Source organism: Heptranchias perlo, chromosome 22, assembly GCF_035084215.1.
Source record: "Heptranchias perlo isolate sHepPer1 chromosome 22, sHepPer1.hap1, whole genome shotgun sequence".
NCBI classification, from domain to species: domain Eukaryota; kingdom Metazoa; phylum Chordata; class Chondrichthyes; order Hexanchiformes; family Hexanchidae; genus Heptranchias; species Heptranchias perlo.
This window is the reverse complement of record NC_090346.1, coordinates 17,646,771-17,664,016: the sequence shown is the minus strand read 5'-3', so window position 1 is coordinate 17,664,016 and position 17,246 is coordinate 17,646,771. Positions and strand designations below refer to the sequence as shown.

Below are 17,246 nucleotides of genomic sequence, written 5' to 3'. Positions count from 1 at the left end.
ACGGGTCTTCAAAAACCATGGACTCTGAGGGAACTGTCATCCAAACTATGGACTCTACCCCACCCACCCCCCAATCTCCTGATACAATCTTGCAAACTATGGACTCTACCCCACCCACCCACCCAATCTCCTGATACAATCACCCAAACTATGGACTCTACCCCACCCACCCCCCAATCTCCTGATACAATCACCCAAACTATGGACTCTACCCCACCCACCCAATCTCCTGATACAATCACCCAAACTATGGACTCTACCCCACCCACCCCCCAATCTCCTGATACAATCACCCAAACTATGGACTCTACCCCACCCACCCCCCAATCTCCTGATACAATCACCCAAACTATGGACTCTACCCCACCCACCCAATCTCCTGATACAATCACCCAAACTATGGACTCTACCCCACCCACCCCCCAATCTCCTGATACAATCACCCAAACTATGGACTCTACCCCACCCACCCAATCTCCTGATACAATCACCCAAACTATGGACTCTACCCCACCCACCCCCCAATCTCCTGATACAATCACCCAAACTATGGACTCTACCCCACCCACCCAATCTCCTGATACAATCATCCAAACTATGGACTCTACCCCACCCACCCCCCAATCTCCTGATACAATCACCCAAACTACGGACTCTACCCCACCCACCCAATCTCCTGATATAATCACCCAAACTATGGACTCTACCCCACCCACCCAATCTCCTGATATAATCACCCAAACTACGGACTCTACCCCACCCCCCAATCTCCTGATACAATCACCCAAACTATGGACTCTACCCCACCCACCCAATCTCCTGATATAATCACCCAAACTACGGACTCTACCCCACCCACCCAATCTCCTGATATAATCACCCAAACTACGGACTCTACCCCACCCACCCAATCTCCTGATACAATCACCCAAACTACGGACTCTACCCCACCCACCCAATCTCCTGATACAATCACCCAAACTATGGACTCTACCCCACCCACCCAATCTCCTGATATAATCACCCAAACTACGGACTCTACCCCACCCACCCAATCTCCTGATACAATCACCCAAACTATGGACTCTACCCCACCCACCCAATCTCCTGATACAATCATCCAAACTACGGACTCTACCCCACTCACCCCCCAATCTCCTGATATAATCACCCAAACTATGGACTCTACCCCACCCACCCAATCTCCTGATACAATCACCCAAACTATGGACTCTGAGGAAATCGTCACCCAAATTATAGACCCTCCACCACCCACTCAATCACCCAAAGCAAGACTCTACCCAACCACTCAATTTCCAGTGCTTCTATACCCTGATTGCTCATTTAATCTCAGTGCTCTGGATTAAGGAGGGGAAAATCAGTCAGGGTCACAGCTCCTGATTACTATCCAGTGACCCCCTAATGGCAGCTGCAAGTGTGTGTGGTCATCGGGTGAAGACATTGGCTCCTCATGCCAAGTAGTCAGGTGACATGTGAATAATGTCTACTTACTGGAGGATGATTAGAACTACACTCTAACAAGGAACTGAAGCCCAGAGAGGAGTCAGTACCTTCAGCGACAGGAACCTGGGGGGAGTGGAAGGAAAAAAATCCAGGGCCCTGTAGTATCAAACCTCACCTTGATGAGAACAGAAATACACCCACCAACCATTTGTTTAAAGTTATTATCAAGAAACAATCAACCAGGTGCCCACTTACTGGTCTGTGATGGATTAATATCTCTGGAGAGGACCTCAGTTCCTTTGAAGAGGATCTTAATGTCATATTTGGCAGCAAATACCAAACTCTGTACCATGATCCTGCATTGACATGTTGATCCAGGAAGAGTATTAATATCTGTTACCCTGAAAAGCAAAAGGAAAGAGGCACTGATTTGAATTCTCAGCTCTCACTCTGCTAGGCCCAGAGGGTCTGCCTATTTCTGATCGCGTGGAGCTGTGCTAGTGCTGAAACAATTTGGAAATGTCTTCGGTGACTGATTTCTGGGAGGGGCTCGTCGAGGATGTGGATTTCATCTTCAGTGGGGGGGGGGGGAAGGTCTCACCTGTTACACAGGAACATACACTTCAAAAGTGGCCATCAAACAAGGGTTCTCCCTCACTTGCCCGCAGAGCCGTCCCTCCAGATTGGGTTTCTTTTCACATTATTTTTGCTTATCAATTCTTATTCCTCTCCCCCTTCAGCCTCGCCAACACTCAATTGTGCAGGGACGTACAGGTGAAAATACTGTACTTACTCAGTAAAGTTCGACGGTAAGGGCACCAACTGAAACCGCAGACTGTAATCAGTTGAACAGTTTGTGTCTGGGTCTATATCCCAGGTGCAGATCATTTCCTGGATATAGTCATTGTAACACGTAAGGTGTTTTGGTTGGCCATCATCTCCAGCTGTAAATCAGTAACATTGTGTCAGTCAGAGACTGTCCCCATTGGGCCATCAAGTCGCAAAAGTTAAGAATCAACAAGAATACAAATGTAGGTCAGGTGATACTAGGGAGGCCTCTGGGACACAGAGCAGCGCTAAACCAGGGAGTCACATCTTGCCCATGGCAAAAGCCAACAAGGGAAGGGTGGAGGTAGGGCTGGGTGGGGCTGGTCTCCAGAGTTTCTTACCCTGATGGCCCAGTTGGTAGGGTCACAGTTCAGTGTGGAACACATCCACACAGCAGGCAGTTAGCTGATCTCACTCAAGGCGACGGTTCAGGCCGCCAACTAAATGGTACATTTTTAGCTTTTAACTTAACTTGATGTGGAGCCAGGAGGAACAAGAGTGAGGGTATGGGGAGAGTGGGATTAGACTGGATGGGATATTAAAGGGCATGGGGAGTGAGCAGGAGAGTGGGATTAGACTGGGTGGGATATTAAAGGGCGTGGGGAGTGAGCAGGAGAGTGGGATTAGACTGGGTGGGATATTAAAGGGCGTGGGGAGTGAGCAGGAGAGTGGGATTAGACTGGGTGGGATATTAAAGGGCGTGGGGAGTGAGCAGGAGAGTGGGATTAGACTGGGTGGGATATTAAAGGGCGTGGGGAGTGAGCAGGAGAGTGGGATTAGACTGGGTGGGATATTAAAGGGTGTGGGGAGTGAGCAGGAGAGTGGGATTAGACTGGGTGGGATATTAAAGGGCGTGGGGAGTGAGCAGGAGAGTGGGATTAGACTGGGTGGGATATTAAAGGGCGTGGGGAGTGAGCAGGAGAGTGGGATTAGACTGGGTGGGATATTAAAGGGCGTGGGGAGTGAGCAGGAGAGTGGGATTAGACTGGGTGGGATATTAAAGGGCGTGGGGAGTGAGCAGGAGAGTGGGATTAGACTGGGTGGGATATTAAAGGGTGTGGGGAGTGAGCAGGAGAGTGGGATTAGACAGGGTGGAATATTAAAGGGTGTGGGGAGTGAGCAGGAGAGTGGGATTAGACAGGGTGGAATATTAAAGGGTATGGGGAGTGAGCAGGAGAGTGGGATTAGACTGGGTGGAATATTAAAGGGTATGGGGAGCGAGCAGGAGAGTGGGATTAGACTGGGTTGGATATTAAAGGGTGCGGGGAGTGAGCGGGAGAGTGGGATTAGACTGGGTGACTTATTTGGAGGATGATGCCACTATAGACTGGATGGGCCGAATGGCCTGTTTCTGTACTGGAATGTGCCTGCATGTGGAGGTTGGGCAAGGAAAGGATCAAGTTTGGTTGTGACACCTCCCGTGGTTCAATAGCCTGACAACACTCACTATCACTGGACATGTGATGAATGGACACCTGGCTGAGGTTGCCAGTGGCCAATGCCAATGTACCAGGGTGAAGAGTCAACAGCTTCAGCACAAGAAGGCAGAAAGTTGCAATCTCGCTTCGCAAACCAGATAACTGAGAGAGGTGAGGGACCCCATCATTCTGACACCCTGGGACAGAAGGGGTTAGAATAGGAGACGGTGCGGTCAGTCTTGATTGTGAAACAGTGAGGATACAGGGAGGAGGGAGAGTGTGCAGTACATTCTACTGAGGAACTTCCATTATTTGCACCCAATTATTGGATGCAGTATATTTGGATTTCGAAAAGGCATTCAATAAGGTGCCACATAAAAGATTACTGCACAAGATAAGAGCTCATGGTGTTGGGAGTAATATACTGGCATGGATAGAGGATTGGCTAACTAACAGAAAACAAAGAGTCGGGATAAAAGGGTCATTTTCAAAATGGCAATCTGTAACTAGTGGGGTGCCGCAGGGATCAGTGCTGGGGCCTCAACTATTTACAATATATATCAATGACTTGGATGAAGGAACAGTGTGTCTTGTGGCCAAATTTGCTGATGATACAAAGATAGGTGGAAAAGCAAGTTGCGATGAGGACACAAAGTGTCTGTAAAGGGATATTGACAGGTTAAACAAATGGGCATAAATTTGGCAGATGGAATATAATGTGGGAAAATGTGAAGTCATCCTCTTTGGGAGGAAAAATAAAAAAGCAAAATATTATTTGAATGGAGAAATTCTACAAAATGCTGCGGTGCAGAGGGATCTGGGTGTCCTCGTACATGAAACACAAAAAGTCAACATACAGGTGCAGCAGGTAATCCGGAAGGCAAACGGAATATTGGCCTTTATTTCTAGGGAGATGGAGCATAAAAGCAGGGAAGTCATGCTACAACTGTACAGGGGGCTGGTAAGACCACACCTGGAGTACTGCGTACAGTTCTGGTGCCCTTATTTAAGGAAGGACATACTTGCATTGGAGGCAGTTCAGAGAAGGTTCACTAGGTTGATTCCGGGTATGGAAGGGTTGTCTTGTGAGGAAAGATTGAACAGGTTGGGTCTATACTCATTGGAGTTTAGAAGAATGAGAGGAGATCTTATTGAAACATACAAGATTCTGAGGGGACTCGATAGGGTAGATGCTGAGAGGATGTTACCCCTCATGGGGAAATCTAAAACTAGGGGGCATAGTCTCAGAATAAGGGGTCGCCTGTTTAGGATGGAAATGAGGAGGAATTTCTTCTCCCAGAGGGTCGTGAATCTTTGGAATTCTTTACCCCAAAAAGCTGTGGAGACTGAGTCATTGAATACATTCAAGGCTGAATTAGACAAATTTTTGATCAGCAAGGGAGTCAAAGGATATGGGGAAAAGGCGGGAAAGTGGAGTTGAGGTAAAAATCAGATCAGCCATGATCTCATTAAATGACGGAGCAGGCTCGAGGGGCCGAATGGCCTACTCCTGCTCCTATCTCTTATGGTCTTATGGTCTTATTGACCTTCGTGTTTATCCATCAGGTTCTCCACTCGGTAAAACCTTGCATGGGATGTCGAACGCTTGTTATCTGTCCCAGGCTGGTCTCCAGCCGTCTACTGCGGGTTATTGCTGTACCAGGTTGGCAGGACTCTCGAATATCTGCCGGTCCCATTGCTAACTGGGAGGGGGAGGGGTCCCTCCGATATGGGGGAAACGGAGGGGTTACTTTATAGGGAACTGAGGATTTTGGTCTCACTGTAGTCTGCCGGGGGGGGGGACCAGAGTTATACTGACCACCCCCCCACTGAGTCACACAGGCCAACTGGGAAGGAAGCTTTGGCTATGGATAGGCACTGCTGCCGTCTGCTCACTTGGAGCTCGTTGAGGGGTGGGGGGGACGCATGGAGCCTGCAGCGGGGAAGACTGTGTTGGGAATTAATGATTCTTATTGGTACACTGTGGTCCTTAAAGAACATTGTCTTCATGAAAAAGTGTTTGGCAAACTGCTTTGGGATGAAAGAAATGTCATATTCCATTTCATTATGGTGATGTCATGTGCAGACGATGCAATGATATCTTTCGATGTGGCCTAGGTTACCACATTGTACACATTGTCCAATTAATAAAAGTCTGGTCAAACACATTTTCACAAAGACAATGTCCCTGTAAGACACGCAGAATCTTTAATTATGTTTTTTAAATATATGTAACCAATTAGACGATATCTAAATACAGTCACTCACCTTGACAAAGCCTGAAGCCAAGTATAAACAGACACCAAATCGCTGAAAGGCAGAGCATTCTGCAGCCACTCATGGTCTCCCAGCCTTTTGTGGCGTTAAAGTAACTCAGGCGATCTGCAGGGAACTGGTCATTCTGTAAGGAAGGGAACATTGTGTAAATGGCTGTCACTATCGTGAGAACATTGTGTAAATGGCCATCACTATCGTGAGAACATTGTGTAAATGGCCGTCTCCATCGTGAGAACATTGTGTAAATGGCCGTCACTATCGTGAGAACATTATGTAAATGGCCGTCACTATCGTGAGAACATTGTGTAAATGGCCATCTCTATCGTGAGAACATTGTGTAAATGGCCGTCTCCATCGTGAGAACATTGTGTAAATGGCCGTCACTATCGTGAGAACATTGTGTAAATGGCCATCTCTATCGTGAGAACATTGTGTAAATGGCCGTCACTTTCTTGAGAACATTGTGTAAATGGCCATCGCTATCGTGAGAACATTGTGTAAATGGCCGTCGCTATTGCGAGAACATTGTGTAAATGGCCATCACTATCGTGAGAACATTGTGTAAATGGCCGTCACTATCGTGAAAACATTGCGTAAATGGCCGTCACTATCGTGAGAACATTGCGTAAATGGCCGTCACTATCGTGAGAACATTGTGTAAATGGCCATCACTATCGTGAGAATATTGTGTAAATGGCCGTCACTATCGTAAGAACATTGCATAAATGGCCGTCACTATCGTGAGAACATTGTGTAAATGGCCATCACTATCGTGAGAACATTGTGTAAATGGCCGTCACTTTCTTGAGAACATTGTGTAAATGGCCATCGCTATCGTGAGAACATTGTGTAAATGGCCGTCGCTATTGCGAGAACATTGTGTAAATGGCCATCACTATCGTGAGAACATTGTGTAAATGGCCGTCACTATCGTGAAAACATTGCGTAAATGGCCGTCACTATCGTGAGAACATTGCGTAAATGGCCGTCACTATCGTGAGAACATTGTGTAAATGGCCATCACTATCGTGAGAATATTGTGTAAATGGCCGTCACTATCGTAAGAACATTGCATAAATGGCCGTCACTATCGTGAGAACATTGTGTAAATGGCCGTCACTATCGTGAGAACATTGTGTAAATGGCCGTCACTATCGTGAGAACATTGCGTAAATGGCCGTCACTATCGTGAGAACATTGTGTAAATGGCCATCACTATCGTGAGATCATTGTGTAAATGGCCGTCACTATCGTGAGAACATTGCGTAAATGGCCGTCACTATCGTGAGAACATTGTGTAAATGGCCATCACTATCGTGAGATCATTGTGTAAATGGCCGTCACTATCGTGAGAACATTGCGTAAATGGCCGTCACTATCGTGAGATCATTGTGTAAATGGCCGTCGCTATCATGAGAACATTGTGTAAATGGCCGTCACTATCGTGAGATCATTGTGTAAATGGCCGTCGCTATCGTAAGAACATTACGGGGGTTTAATTGGATTAAGCCAATAACTAATCGTGGGTACTGCGATCCGCGACTAACCCTCGCTGGTGCTTCCTATGCAGGCGGAACATTAACTTTTGCTGCCTGCTAATTGGAATGATATTTCCGTGCAGCCAGCGCTACTCGCGCTGCCGAGAGGCTACACGGAGATATCATTCCAATTAGCATGTCACAGGCAGCCTGCACCTCTTAAAGAGCAGGTGCACATTTTAAAGGGCAGGTGTGCAGTCTACTGGGAAGAGGGAAAGATGGCAGTATTGTGGGACCGGTGCGAGGGTCCCACGCTTCTCTGGAGATGCATGGGAGGCCCTGGTGGAGCGGGTGGATGAAAGGAGGGCCAACATGTACCCACAGGGTTTGAGGAGACCCTCCAGACTGCGGCTCCGCAGGCAGTGGGAGGCTGTGGCACAGGAAGTGAATGCCAGGAGCATTGAACCACGCACGTGGATGCAGTGCTGAAAGAAGTTCAATGATTTGACATGAGTGGTCAAGGTGAGTGAATGCAAGTGTCAAGTGGCACATCCAACCAACTGCACCACTGCTCCACACATCACACCCCCTGTCACCCACCCACCAACAAACATTGCTAATCCATACGCAATGCTGCACTCGGCATGCTGCATCTCACCCACACATAATACCACATTTGCAGGCCACATAGCCACCACTCACAGGTCACACACATTGGCAGCTATTCGACCACAACAGGCATATCACCCACACACTTTGCAGGATACTCACTGACACACTGTCCTCTGTCTTGCAGGAGAAGGTGGCGCATAACAGCCAGCAGCAGGAGAGACCTGAGGATGGACGGGGACGCTCACACGTCCTCAACCCACCTAGAGGAGACAGTGCTTCGGATCATTGGGCGGGCCATTGCTGCAGCTGTGACAACATGCCGTGCTGGAGATCCCGATGAAGTGGGGGGGGGTCTCTGCATATCCTTCTCGTTTCCCACATCTCCCTCCTCCCATAATCTTTTCTGACTCACGTGTTGCAGATGCTGTCAGCATGCACGTCTTACTTGCTCCTCTCTCCACTCCACAACTCAACCTGTTTCCCTTTGTCATTGCAGATATCCAAGAACACGTGGAGGCACCATCCGAGGAGGAGGAGGGGGAAGAGGAGGAGGGGGGCCACTGAAGCCACACCATCACTCGATCTGACACTTGCTTCCACCAGCTCAGAGACTGACACTGCACGTCGTTTAGAGGCTGGTTTAGAGGAGGGATCTACACTTGGTGAGACACCAGCAACAAGTGCGCAGGAGCTGGGGTGGGGGGAACGGATACCGCAGGTGCCAGCTCGCTGGAGGGCAAGGTCGCTCACTAGTTCTGTCGCAGAGGAATCAGATGAGGACTTTGATGGGCCAGGCAACAGAAGATGGCTGATGGGCACTGGAAAGCCTGACAGAAAGCCTACGCACAGTGACAAGGGGCCTGGAGGAGTCCAGCTCCAACTTGGCACCGAGCTTTGCGCAGAGCTTGGAGCCCATCATTTCCAACATGGAACAGGTGGTCATCTCCATCAGCACACCTGTGGAGCCCACCATGATGCAGCGTCTGATGGCCGATGTCACGGCTTCTACTGCAGCACGAACAGCTACCATTGCAGCACAAACCGACGTCATCAAAAGTCTGCAAGCTATGGTTGCTGCTCAGACTGCTGCAATGGAAGTTCAGACTGCTGCTATCATGGCTCTGGGGACCACTGTTGAACAGGGCTTCCAGGGCGTCACAGGACTCCAGCAATCCGTTCTCCAGCTGATCACCAGGATTGCTGAGGCGCCGCCCCGGGAGAGTGGCAGAGGTGCCATGGCAGTCGGACCTGCTGTCCTCTCTCAGGACGACAGAATTCCTGCTCCCATCCCTGCCACTCCGCCAGTGCCCTTGTTGTTGCCTATCGGCCAACCAGGCCGGACTGCTGCAGCCCATGCTGAGATGGTGCAGTCTGAAGCCGGGCCCTCCAGGCCCAGAGCTGCTCGAGGTCGTCCTCCAAGGCCATCTGCACGCTCCTCCATTGAAGGCCAGCAGCCTCCCACCACCCATGCTCCAGCTACTGGGTAAGCTCCTCATAGGAGCACTAGGACAGGTAAAGGCACAAGAACAACTGGCACTGAGGGAATGCACAAGGGTGAATGGTTCTGTTCTGTTTGAATAATTTCATTTACTCATTGATAAATGTGACTTTGAATTTGCATTTGGAGGTGGTTTTTATTTATGCAATGAGCTGAGAGGGAAACCAATGTGCAATCAGATGGAGGGCGATTTGATTGTCATGTGGGGGTGAAAAGATGGGGAGAGTAGGACTGTTGGTGAGGTGGGGAATGTAGTTGACATTACTGATAGCGGGCACGGATCAGGTGATCACGCAGAGCCCCTGCAGACAAGGCGTGTGTTCCCTGTTGCACCTTTGGGTCTTCCTCCACTTCCTCTTCTGGCTCCACCCCTCCTCCTCCTCAGCCTCTTCCTCCTCAACTTCTGGCTCAGGCTCTTGCTAGATCATCGGTGGCAAGGCCTGGCCCCCCATGATGGTGAGGTTGTGCAGCATGCAGCATTCCACCATGAATCTTCCCACCCACTCAGCGGAGTACTGCAGGGCTCCTCCAGACTGGTTCAGGTTGCGGAGGCGTTGCTTTAGGAGGCCTTTGGTGGGTCCACAACGTTGCATATGACAGCCTGGGTCTCACTGTAGGCCTGCTCTACATGTGTGTGCATGCCGCACTGGAGTCATGAGCCACCACGAGGGGATAGCTCTTGTCACCCAGTAGCCAACCTCTCACTTGCCGAGCCAAGTGAAAGATAGCTGGCACGTTGGACTGTCGCATAACAAAGGCGTCGTGACTGCTCCCAGGGTAGCGGGCATCGACCACCATGATTCAATGCACGTGGGCGCACACACCATGAAGGGTCTAGACAGGGTAGATAGAGAGAAACTCTTCCCATTGGCGGAAGGGTCGAGAACCAGAGGACATAAATTCAAGGCGCTTGGCAAAAGATCCAAAGGCGACATGAGGAAAAACCTTTTACGCAGCGAGTGGTTAGGATCTGGAATTCACTGCCCGAGGGGGTGGTGGAGGCAGATTCAATCGTGGCTTTCAAAAGGGAACTGGATAAATACTTGAAGGAAAAAAAATTGCAGGGCTACAAGTATAGGGTGGGGGAGTGGGACTTGCTGGATTGCTCTTGCAGAGAGCCGGCACGGACTCGACAGGCCAAATGGCCTCCTTCTGTGCTGTAACCATTCTATGATTCTACCCCCAGCTACACGTTCAGGGAGTGGAAGCTCTTTCGGTTGACGAAGACGGCCGAGTTGATATGTGGGGCACGCAGGGCAATGTGCGTACAGTCAATGGCCCCCTGCACCACGGGGAAGCCAGCAATGTGGGCGAACCCTCATGCTCACTCGTTCTGCTTGTCTCTGTGCAGAGGGAAGGTGATGAACCTGTTCCTCATGTGGTACAGTGCGTCTATGACCTCCGTTATGCAGCAATGCACTGCATACTGCGAGATGTTGCCCATTCGCCAGCAGAGGCCTGAAATGTTCCTGAACTGTAGAAATTTAGCGCCACGGTGACCTTCACAGTCACAGGCAATGCTGTCCTCGCCCCTCTGAGGCTGCAGTTGTGGCTGCAGCAGTTGACAAATCTCCGTCACGATCTTCTTGGTGAACCTCAGCCATGGGATGCACTGATCTTCGCTCATGTTGAGGTAAGGGTATTGTTCCCTAAAGGTCCTAATGGGATATGGCCTCTTTCTCAGTGCCTTGGGCCTCCTCCTCCCTCTCCTCGCATCTTGACCTGCTGTGCGTGGCCTCTCTGCATGCTCCCAGTCATGCTCAATGCCCAGCGGGAGCCCTAGCAGACCACCCATGGTTGCCAGGAATGTTGTTCAACCACGGTTGTAACTTTCTGGACCGTGAGGCCGTACCTGTCAAACCACTCTCAAATGTACTCTCGGAACTCTCAGTAAGTATAGGGAGCTTCAAAAAACACTTCCTATTCCACCAGCAGCCAGAAGCAATAATCCAGCAACTAACCTGTAAATCCTGCACAGTCCCTTTAAATAGCACTGTTGGAGGGTCCTCCAGGCACTCTAAGACACGCCCAGATGGTCAGGGCTAAGACTGTGCATTAAGTTGAATGTTAAGTTCCAAAATGGTGTCGATCACTTTAAATCAGCATTGCACACTGATTGCACGTATTTTCTCCCTACTTTACATGCGGCTGGTGTTTGCTCTCTGTGCCTGCGCTAATACCTATACCAAGATGGCGTCCGGTGCACATCACGCTGGGAGCCAAGATGCCATCTTGGCACTCCGGGAGGGCGGGTAGCGCTGAAACAATGGGCGCTAGACGGCCCAATTTCTAGCGCTGTGTAAATGGCCGGTCACTATCCTGAGAACATTGTGTAAGTGCTGGTCACTATCCTGGGAGCCCAGACAGTGTGTGCCCGCAAGCTATTCCAACGTGGAGGGCATCACAGCCAAGCCTGCCACCAAAATATCACTGGGCAGCGATCGGGAGCAGGAGCCCAGCTGTACTTTCTCCCTCACTCAAGTAGCAGCTCCAAGATCAAGTCTCCTGCCCTAGCTGAGATTGGCTGACTCAGCACAGACTGGACAGACTTCCTGGGCCCCATGTGGCATTGCACCATGTAACTGAAGCAAGGGGCAGGCAGGCCCTGACCTCGAGCACGTTTTCACAGTGTGAAACCGCTGCCCGTTTGGTGGGCAGGGCTGAAATTTCCCTGCACGTCCTGTCCTTTTCCCCCCCCCCGCTCCCCGGTTTCACCCCCCTATGTGTGAGATGCAGATACAGGCATCCGTTCCTCAGTCACAGTCAGAGCAGGAATGTGGCTCAAACACTGGAAAATCAGAAGCTGACAGTCAGTGGATCTGGCACACAGCTGCTACAGGCACTTCCGGCATTGATAGTAACACAGCCCCACCTGTAATAGTCTCTTAACAACCTCTCCCACAGACACCGATAGTAACACGGCCACCTGTAATTTTTTTTATTTGATCATTGGGATGTGGGCGTCGCTGGCAAGGCCAGCATTTATTGCCCATCCCTAATTGCCCTTGAGATAGTGGTGGTGAGCCGCCTTCTTGAACCGCTGCAGTCCGTGTGGTGACGATTCTCCCACAGTGCTGTTAGGAAGGGAGTTCCAGGATTTTGACCCAGCGATGATGAAGGAACGGCGATATATTTCCAAGTCGGGATGGTGTGTGACTTGGAGGGGAACGTGCAGGTGGTGTTGTTCCCATGTGCCTGCTGCTCTTGTCCTTCTAGGTAGAGGTCACGGGTTTGGGAGGTGCTGTCGAAGAAGCCTTGGCGAGACCTGTAATAGTCTCTTAACAACCTCTCCCACCTTGTTTTTGGTCCTCTCCCTTTAATTTCCATTTACTTGCTTGGTGGTCTTCGCTCTCCTGCCCCCCAAAGATCTCTTTCTACACGGGGGCTGCTATATAAATGCAGGCTTTAATTGAATAATAATCTTAGTACATTGCCTTAATAAACAGCACCTTATCATGCCTCACTGTACTTTGAGCCATTGAAATGCGTTGAATTGCACTGATTAATCATGGGCGTAACACTTGTCACACGTCACATGTGAAAGTGTCACGTATGGAAGCACACATATCACTGCCCCTCCCCCTCTCATCTGAGGTCAATAAACTCAGGACAGACCAGGAATTAAACCTTGGGCCTTCTAACCCTCACGACCTTCTCCCATTGGTGAGGAGAGATGAAGGGCGTACAGCGCACTCACCAATTGGGCCAATCACTAGCTGGAGCTGGAGGCCCGGCTGGTCGACCCTAAGTGTGTGAGGGAATCCCAGCGAAGATGCTTCTCCCCACTATCCACAGTAACCCAGGGATTGATGGAGGTGAGGGGGTCAGGGAGAGTCAGCAGCAACTCACAGTACCCACTCTGTGGCATCACAGGCTGGCATTGACCTCACTGGGTGAGCCTAGCCAATTCCCCATTGTGCCACTAGAAGGAGGTCTAGACCCCTGAGAATCATTAACACGTAGAAACATCTATCCCAGCGAGATGGGGGGGGGGCTCAAAATGACCATTAATGCAAAGGATTAATTGATGATTACAAACCAAAGTAAAATCCCCTCCTCCGAATTATATAGAATTTACAGCACAGAAACAGGCCATTCGGCCCAACTGGTCAATGCCGGTGTTTATGCTCCACATGAGCCTCCTCCCACTCCTCTTCATCTGACCCTATCAGCATTTCCTTCTATTCCTTTCTCCCTCATGTGTTTATCGAGCTTCCCCTTAAATATATCTACACTATTCCCCTCAACTACTCCTCGTGGTAGCGAGTTCCACATTCTAACCACTCTCTGGGTAAAGAAGTTTCTCCTGAATTCCCTATTGGATTTATGATTGACCAGTTTATATTAATGACCCCTAGTTTTGGACTCCCCCACAAGTGGAAACATTCTCTCTATTTCTACCCTATCGAACCCCTTGATAATTTTAAAGACCTCCATATCTGCTCATTCTGCAAAAGTCTGCTATGTGGTTTTCTGACTTTTTAAATACATTGAATAAACAGAATAACAATACTTAGGAGTGACCTACTCCTGTTCTATTCACATTACACGACAATGCTCCATAATGGCATCTTACTGCGTGTTTATTGGAGAGACCACTGTGCTTTCTAAAGGATTAGCTGATAAGCAGAGGAAGATGCAGGGCTGGGAGAAGGTAGCAGGGCAGTGGGATTAGTTTTGAATTGCTCTAGCAAGGAGCCGGCGCAGATGGGCCAAATGGCCTCCTCCTGTGCTGTAAACTGCTTTGGTTCCATTGTGGAACTGCTTCCACTGGATGTGTGGAAGGCCGGCTGCACATGACCAGTTGGTCAAAAACCATGCTGGTAACTACGTTTCCGACTGCAAATCTTCTCTGATGTAAACACCACATTGTTGGCCTGTAGGGGCGGACGGGGAGCTCAGCCCGCTGATGGCCAGGAAGACAGCAGCCAACACAAGCATTTATGTGGTCAGCCAGCAAAACCTAGTCTCCGGATGTATTCTTGGAAACTGCATGGCTTGTTGTGTTTAGCAACTGGATGTTTGGGAAGGAGGAGATCTATCATCTTAATGATGGAATTCCTCCTTCCCAAACATCCAGTTCCACTCTGCTGCATCTGCATCAGTGCACGACCACAACAGATGGTGAGTGTAAACTGTGCCAAAAATTTATTTTAGGAAAAATAAAAGCAGATGACACCATCTTGTTGTACTATGCCAGTCAAAAGGTAAATATAGATGAGGAAGGCCATTCAGCCCATCTAATTTCAATCCTACAATACACCCCCACCCCCTCATGCTACACTTAATTGTTTCTTAAATGATTCCAGGGTTTTCACTCCATCTGAATGTTTTATTTCATGTGTTGATCAATCTTTGTGGGAATAAGAGGAGAGCTTCTTATATCAATTCTAAATTTACCTTTTACCTTTTACCAGTTTGAACTTTTTTTCGCTTTGTTCTCAGGATGTGAGTGACACTGACAAGTTCACATTTACTCGTGTAATTTAAATTTAAAGCAATATTGCTAATCAACCTTTTTTAAAAAATTCGTTCATGGGATGTGGGCGTCGCTGGCGATGCCAGCATTTATTGCCCATCCCTTTTTCAGTTCCTTCACTGTGTTATATACCTCTGGTTGTTGACTCGGCTGGGGGACGGTTTCCACGAGTATCTCGAACAAGTGGTGTTTCCTTAAGTGAGTGTCGCCCGGATATCCAACCTTGGGAGGCATCACAGCCGAGCCCGATCCTTTCCCACACGCACACACATTTCAGGAGGGGGTCAGTGAATGGGGATCGAAGCGGAACTGTGCTGATGTTTTCCCTCGCTAGCCCTGGGTCAATGAAGTGAACTGTAGCAGAGACCAAACATGGGACCTTCTGAACTGTTGGCTTACTACTACACCAGTCTGGACCATCGGGGGAACACGGAGTAACAACAAAATTACACACAATCTGCCGACAGTAACCCTGTGGTAACAGCCAGTAGTGACAGAAGACCAGGAACAGCCGCCCCCGGCCCCTGTAGTGCGTCCTATAAGGACAGAAGCCGAGAGATTCAGTGGAGGTTCTGTTGGTTTTGGGCTGTAACTTGGTGGGAGACTGCAGAGCCCCAGGTGTGAATGGCAGGCCGTGTTTAGCCATGGACACTGGGGCTCTGCTGGGGTTACAGAGATCAGAGAACCCCAGACTGTGCCCTGTGCATATTCGAACCTTTACTTTATACTATAACATATAGTTTATATATGCTTAATGGATAAGATGATCTATACTCTATCATATAACCATAGTTTATATATATTATAATGTATAACGTGATCTACACTTTATCGTGCAACGTATAGTTTCTATATACGATGATGCACAACGCGATCTATACTCATATAAGGTATAGTTTCTATACATTAGAATACATAACACGATCTATACTCTATCATAACGTATAGTGCAGTTCTGTTCCAATGTACACGATTCCGACTGGTCACAAAAATATTTCACCAGTGCCTGAGTGGCTCAGTTGATAAATACACCGCCGTTGCGCCGATCGGGAAGATCCCGGCTCCCGTCATCAGTCTGTGTGGGGATGGCAGAGCTCAGCTGAGTCCGTGGTGTTGGTCAGCACTAAAACCGGCTTCAGCATCCCTGGGATAGGGAAGGGAATATCACCAGGGTCCTGCTCCTCATCACTATCCACAGCCCCTTCCCATATTGCCACCAGATCGTGAACATTGACACGAACAGGCATGATGTGGAGGCAGACTGTTGCCTCAGTTTAAGGTCTCATCTGAAAGACTGCGCTTGCAAGGTGTAGCACTCTCTATACTGCACCAGAGAACAGCCTCAGGTCCCTGGAGTGGGACCTGAACCTACAAGCCCTCGAACTCAGAGGCGAGAGTGCTCCCACTGAGCCACACTGGCACTATATACTTTCAGCACAGACTAATCTGGACTGGATTTAAGGAGGAAATGGCTCTCACAAACACAGAGACTGAAAACTACAAATCTGACATCAAACGAGAAAATGCTGGAAATGAACAGGTCCAGGAAGAAAAATAAGGGGGACTTTTTGTACCTCAGCATGGACCTGAGCTAAGTTACTCTGATATCGGAATGCTGTACATTAATTCAGCCCAATCCCCTCTGTTTAATCGTCGTGATTACAATAAGTGTAAAACTGCTGAAATTGCTTTCTCCAACAACCTTCAGCATCCCCCTGCCCCCGGGACCCCCTCCCTCAGACCCTGAGACCCAGAGATAGAGTTCAGTACCTGAGAGAGGCTCCAGCTGCCTCAGTCTCCAGGCGTGTCCGTGCGGAATCTGTCCTAGTTTCAGGAAGTTACAAAGTAAAAAAATATCTGGCTGAACTCGGGAGATTTGCATACTGACTTCCTCCATCAGCAGCCTTATCCCGTGCCAAGCCCGTCCTGACTATTCAATCAAAACATGGCATGCCTGCCAATAAATTCATATTTTGCCTTTCTCTATGACGGTCTCTGAGAACGTATTGGTTGTGCAATGGGACTATACAGTCAGAGGGGGAGGAGGCTGGTCCCCCGGGGGTTGGAGAGAAAAGGGGGGAGTTTCCCACATCAGTGGGTCACTTTCGCAGTTCACTCCTACTCTGACAGTTCAATGACTAATTTTCTGTGTGCGGAAATAAAGAAAGCACTGACTGGAAGCCGGAGACACA

The 17,246-nt window shown here is 49.1% G+C and overlaps 1 protein-coding gene across 2 annotated transcripts in view; it reads right to left on the bottom strand.

Annotated features, from left to right (window-relative positions):
- LOC137340533 (interleukin-4 receptor subunit alpha-like) overlaps positions 1–17,018 on the bottom strand; it is a 31,762-nt gene extending 14,744 nt beyond the window's left edge. Inside the window, exons 1-4 of one of the 2 annotated variants that reach the window (XM_068003053.1) lie at positions 16,825–16,897; positions 5,979–6,111; positions 2,258–2,408; positions 1,720–1,865 (exon numbers count right to left, since the gene is read on the bottom strand). In XM_068003053.1, the coding sequence (XP_067859154.1) occupies positions 1,720–1,865; positions 2,258–2,408; positions 5,979–6,051 (370 nt within the window). In that variant the 5' untranslated portion in view covers positions 6,052–6,111; positions 16,825–16,897. Of the gene's footprint in view, positions 1–1,719; positions 1,866–2,257; positions 2,409–5,978; positions 6,112–16,824 lie in introns of both variants that reach the window. The other variant, XM_068003052.1, reaches the window with a different exon arrangement.
- Positions 17,019–17,246: the final 228 nt, after the last annotated feature.